Below are 5,669 nucleotides of genomic sequence, written 5' to 3'. Positions count from 1 at the left end.
GGCCAACAATTCACTAAAAATGTTTTTTTTATTGGTCTTATGAAGTATTCTAATTTGTTGAGATAGTGAATTGGTGGGTTTTTGTTAAATGTGAGCCAAAATCATCACAATTAAAAGAACCAAAGACTTAAACTACTTCAGTCTGTGTGCATTGAATTTATTTAATACACGAGTTTCACAATTTGAGTTGAATTACTGAAATAAATAAACTTTTCCACAACATTCTAATTTATTGAGATGCACCTGTACTGTACGGGTAAGTGTAATCTAATGGGACAGAGATCAGTTAACTTTTGCCCTGTGTTTGTGAGATTGTGCTCAGCGCTAACTGTTCTATTCTCTTGGTTGCAGGTGGTAGGGTGTGATGGGAAACTGTATTCCAGTAAAACCATAGACAAATGTGGAGTCTGTGGTGGAAACGGAGGTTCTTGTTATCGTGTCTCAGGATCTTACCGGAAAGGGATCACACAGTTAGGTATACCTTATGTTAGCATTAAGGATTGAATAGACCGTCTCATGCCAAATTTTTTGCTTTTTATCCATGCATTTCATAAATTAAAGGGATAGTTCAGCCAAAAATGAAAATGATGTCATTACGTACTTATTACGTGTCATTCCAAACCTGCACAACTTTCTTTGTTCTGTAGAACATAAAAGAATATATTCTGAGGAATGTTGGTAACCAAACAATTTCAGTTCCCATTGACATCTATTATACTTTTTGACATTCAATGGAAGTCACTGGGAACCGAAACTGTTTGGTTACCAACATTCTTCCAAATATATTCTTTTACATTCCACAGAACAAATAAAGTTATACATGTTTGGAACAATATCAGAGTGAGTCAGTAATTACAAAATTTAAATTTTTAGCTGAACTATCACTTTAACAAAGATGTCTCATTTGACACCTATTAAACACAAACATTATGTACAAATGATTAAATGTTACAAATGGTTTAAAATGTATTAATTTGTCTTTGTGTCCTAGGTTATGTGTTCATAACCAATATACTGGTTGGTGCTACTGATATCCAAATCATAGAGCGGCGGAAAACTGAAAATATCTTGGGTAAGTGTTTCTTGGGTTGATCTGTCAAAATTCAGGTGGGCATAGAGAAGAGAGAGAGAGAGAAACGATTAAATGTATCTTTCATCATTTTCTAGCTCTGTCTGATGAAGCTGGTCACTTCTTCTTCAATGGGAACAGTGTGATTGACAATCCACAGAACTTCCATGTTGCTGGGACAGTCTTTAAGTATAGGAGGCCGGCTAACCTCTTCTCTGATGGCTTTGAGTACATCATGGCTCAGGGTCCCACCCATCAGGCCCTGAATGTCATGGTAGGTATATAGGTATGTAAAATCATCACAACCATATTTTTATCTCATGTGTAAATATCTCAGCCAGCATGTAGTATGTAGTATATATTTTTTGTCTTTTCTAAGTACCTGTTTTCTTTTTGTTCAGTATTATAACCTCAATGGAAAGATGCCTCACATCACATATGAGTACACAGTTCCTCAAGCTCCGGAGCTGAGGGCGGCACCTCCTATGGCCTCTACACCTGAGCAACCTCAAATAAGTAACCTGATGTCAAAGACATCTAAAGACCCTTCACCGGCAGAGCAGAAGGTTAACATGTCCTCTACGGAGCTGTCCTCCACTCATAATGAAATCGAGGCTCGTAAGGAATATGGAAAGAAAGGCAATCAGAGCACTTCATTGGGACTTCAAGATAATGTGGAGGTGCATGTGGGCCATGAGGAGCTGTTGTGGGAACTTCAGGCCTCTGTAAACTTCAGTGAGCTGCCTGGTCTGGTATTGTTCAGACCTGCCAGCGAGGTTCTCCAGAACGAGCTAGATGCTGAAATGCACCATCTTGAGGCACAAGGCAGTTTTGGTAAGTAAGCTTTAGGGGGAAACATTTTGGGTTCATTCATTGGCATTTCATGTTGCTTTGAAACAAGAGGTTTTGCAAGTGTTTGACTGACCATAAAGTTTAGTTAGCTTCATTTGATTTATGTAATAACTGTTTTGCTTGAAAACTGCTTTTGGGCTTTTTTGGAAAACGGGAGTTCTGTCCATGTGAACTACAGTATGGTTCATGATTGCTGTAAATGCAGGAATATTTTGACAATATGAAACATGATTTCAAACTCAAGTAAATGTAGTGTGAAAAAAAGTGTGAAAGCAACTTGTATTACAGTTTATTACAGATGTATCTACAGATATAAAATCAGTTAATATTAGCTTTACTGTAAACTAGCATTGAAGGGTTTATTAAAAATATGCTAATATTGTTTTTACTGTAAATGCTTAATATATAAGTATGAAAAATATTGTTGTTGTTTTTTTAATACACTTGCATACACTACCATTCAAAAATTTGGGTTCAGAAAGATGCTTTTATGTCTTTGAAAGAAGTCTCTTATGCTCACCAAGTGTGCATTTATTTGATGAAAATACAAAAAACAGTAATATTGTAAAATATGAATACAATTTTCAGCAGCCATTACTCCATTCTTTAGTGTCACATGACCCTTCAGAAATCACTATAATTTGGTGCTCATTTCTTATTATTAACAATTTTGAAAATGTTTGTGTTTCTTAATATTTTTGTGGAAAACATCACAGTTTTTTTTTTCAGTATTCTTTGGTGAATATAAAGTTCAAAAGAACAGCATTTATTTGAAATAGGAATCTTCTACAGGTTCTTGCTGAATAAAAGTGTTAATGTATTATTTTTTTTAAATCTTACCAACCCCAAACTTTTGAATGGTAGAGTATATGTTGTTAAATGTAGAGTACATTCTATAAAAGCCATTTAAAATTTCTGAAAACTGTTTTATATATTAAGTTACTGTATATATTGTACAGAAATTGTATACTTTAAAGGACAGTTAATCTTGGCTAAGATGTCATGTATTGATTGATTGATTTCACATTTAAACATGCTTTGCTGTTGTCCAGGCCCTGATTCCAACCTGATTGATGGTGATCCGTCTATAAGTGACTCCAATGACACCTCTGTACCGGTTCTGAAGAGTCTCTTCTATGATGGAGCATCATGGCCCTCAGGCTCCAGACAGCCCTGTAAAGACGGTTCTGCACTCGTGGGTTGTGCCGTACTCAAGCTCAACTCTTCACTGGACAACAGCCTGACACTGGAGATCTACCCGGGCAACCTGGACATGCACGGCCCAGATGGAGAGCCTGTATTTGAGCCCAGGACTAATGACTCAACAAACCAACGGTCCAACCTTTTCCAGCTCCACCAGGTGGAGCCAGTGCAGACCCCCCACAGTGAGAGGTCAGACGGAGGGCATACCAGCGGATTGAGCCTTTAGATGAATGCTCTGACATATTTATTGCCATGGTCTGGCTTGAGTTGTTATGAATGGAAATGTGCACCAATCTTTCAAAACGTCACTGTATCCCTTCCACAGATGTGCTTGTTAGGGTAGAAAAAGGTAGAACTCTTTTCCTTCCCCAGCCTTCAGTTCTCAAAGGGCAAGTTAACATGAAATTATGAAAAATAAATGAACCTTTTCTTAAATTATGGATATGCAGGAACTCAGGGGATTTACATTTTCTGCTGTAGTAACTGTATTGATGATAATGTAGTTCAATTAATCAAATTCTTGTTCAGACTTAAGCAAACATACAAAGTGTGAAAGCGTCAGGGTGCATGAATTCAAAGTCTGAGTTATAAGTGCACTTGTTTTAGCTGATGTACTGTAAAAGCTTTTTTATAGTTATATTTTTGGCTTTTCTAGCTTTATTTGGACAGTTAAATCAAGACATTAATCATTTGGAGAAAAAGAGAGGAGAACAGAACAGAACTGGGAAAGGACCACAAGTCAACTCAAACTTGGGCTGGCCAATTCCAATCTTACCTTATTCAGTTAAACGGCTTATGAACTCTTGTGGCAATTTCTTAGGTGTATATTTTAATAATTAATTAATTAATTAATTAAAAAAGTGTTGCATTTATAATTTTGTTCAGTGTATATATATATATATTTTTTTTTTTTATATTCTTTTTTCCCCCTTTTTTTAATACATCAATGTTAATGTTTTTTTTCTATATTTAGCTATTTTTTTTTTTTACAAAACTATTTACTTAACAAAAAAATGTGAAACAATTTGCAAAATTATACAGCTAGAATGTAATTGTAATTTATCTATGTGAAAACAACAAAAAAAGTCTATGCTGCATGATAGCATATAAGGGTCTAATTTCCTTGTTAAAACAGACTTGTTTTTCCTTGTGAATAAATAGTTGATTTATATGTTAACCGATTTGTATGAAAAACATTGTTCTAACATTATATAAGATAAGTATAGAATATTTTAATTGTGTGACACAAGTAAAAGTTGAAAAATAATGAGCAGCACTGCTCACCATCTTTTTCTCGTTCTCTTTTCTTAGTAATGAGTTTGAGGTGGAATCTCTAGATCGTGACATCAGCATGTCCGACATGTACAGATGGAAGGTCTCTGCGTATGCGCCCTGCAGCTCAACATGTACAACAGGTGAAATCACAAGCAAACACAGACAGTGAGACACATTTGCATTTTACAAGCAACCTGACATTATACTCTGTTTCTGTAGGCATAAGCACATCTTATGCCTTATGTGTGAAGTATGATGGGTCAGAGGTGGATGAGAGTTATTGCAATGCTTTGACCAGGCCAGAGCCCACACATGAGTTCTGCACAGGGAAAGAGTGCCTGCCCAGGTTTGATACTGAAAACTTCAAGCGATTATTTTAATTTTTTTGTATAGAATTTGCTTTATTATAAGTAAATCCATAATGATGTTGATAACAGATCTGAAGTTGTTGTGTCCTGTATTCTGAGGCAGGTGGGAAACTAGTCGCTGGAGTGAGTGTTCCCGGACATGTGGAGAGGGGTTTCAGTTCCGCACGGTGCGCTGCTGGAAGATGATGGCGCCGGGATTTGACAGCTCTGTTTATGATGAGCTGTGTCAGGCTGTGGAGCTGCAGAAGCCCATCACACGGAAAGCCTGCAAGAGCAAAAGCTGCGGGCCGCAGTGGGAGATCTCAGACTGGTCTGAGGTCAGTGTGTAAAACTTTTAGTCTCAGGACTTTCTTTAAAATGTTCGTGTGAATTGAATATTAGCTGCCAATTAGCTTGCTTTGATTGTAATTCAGTTAATTTGTTTAACAGTTTTCACAATACATATCGCGCCAAAGCGGCTTTACAAAGAAAACCTTTGTGAAAAAGAAGTACACTTTAGCATGCTTTTAAAAAGAGCACTTATTACAGAAATAACAAAGAATATGCTTAAGTGTGAACCGAATGTGATGTTTTCAGACACTTAAATGCATGTTAAGTGCAAATGAAAATTATATTTTTTTAGAAAAATATTGAATTCATTTTTATTTTTGTATTTTCCATTTTCATTAAAAATGTTAGTTAAAGGGGTCATATGATGCTGCTAAAAAGAACATTATTTTGTGTATTTGGTGTAATGAAATGTTTATGCGGTTTAAGGTTGAAAAAACATTATTTTCCACATACTGTACATTGTTGTTTCTCCTCTATGCCCCGTCTTTCTGACACGCGTTGATTTTTACAAAGCTCATCGGTCTGAAAAGCGAGGTGTGCTCTGATTGGCCAGCTATCCAGTGCGTTGGGAT

At 36.2% G+C, this 5,669-nt stretch overlaps 1 protein-coding gene across 1 annotated transcript in view; it reads left to right on the top strand.

The window, feature by feature from the left end:
• Nucleotides 1–5,669, top strand: part of LOC107677774 (ADAMTS-like protein 2) — a 23,346-nt gene that overhangs the window by 7,901 nt on the left and 9,776 nt on the right. The window contains exons 6-13 of the mRNA XM_016472795.1: nt 352–475; nt 992–1,072; nt 1,168–1,343; nt 1,471–1,903; nt 2,974–3,313; nt 4,436–4,539; nt 4,619–4,745; nt 4,871–5,084. Coding sequence (XP_016328281.1) covers nt 352–475; nt 992–1,072; nt 1,168–1,343; nt 1,471–1,903; nt 2,974–3,313; nt 4,436–4,539; nt 4,619–4,745; nt 4,871–5,084 — 1,599 coding nt within the window. The remainder of the gene's footprint in view (nt 1–351; nt 476–991; nt 1,073–1,167; nt 1,344–1,470; nt 1,904–2,973; nt 3,314–4,435; nt 4,540–4,618; nt 4,746–4,870; nt 5,085–5,669) is intronic.

The sequence above is a fragment of the Sinocyclocheilus anshuiensis genome, unplaced genomic scaffold, assembly GCF_001515605.1.
Source record: "Sinocyclocheilus anshuiensis isolate Anshui unplaced genomic scaffold, SAMN03320099.WGS_v1.1 scaffold985, whole genome shotgun sequence".
NCBI lineage: Eukaryota > Metazoa > Chordata > Actinopteri > Cypriniformes > Cyprinidae > Sinocyclocheilus > Sinocyclocheilus anshuiensis.
Note: the sequence above shows the minus strand (reverse complement) of the source record. Positions and strands in the feature narration are given on the sequence as shown.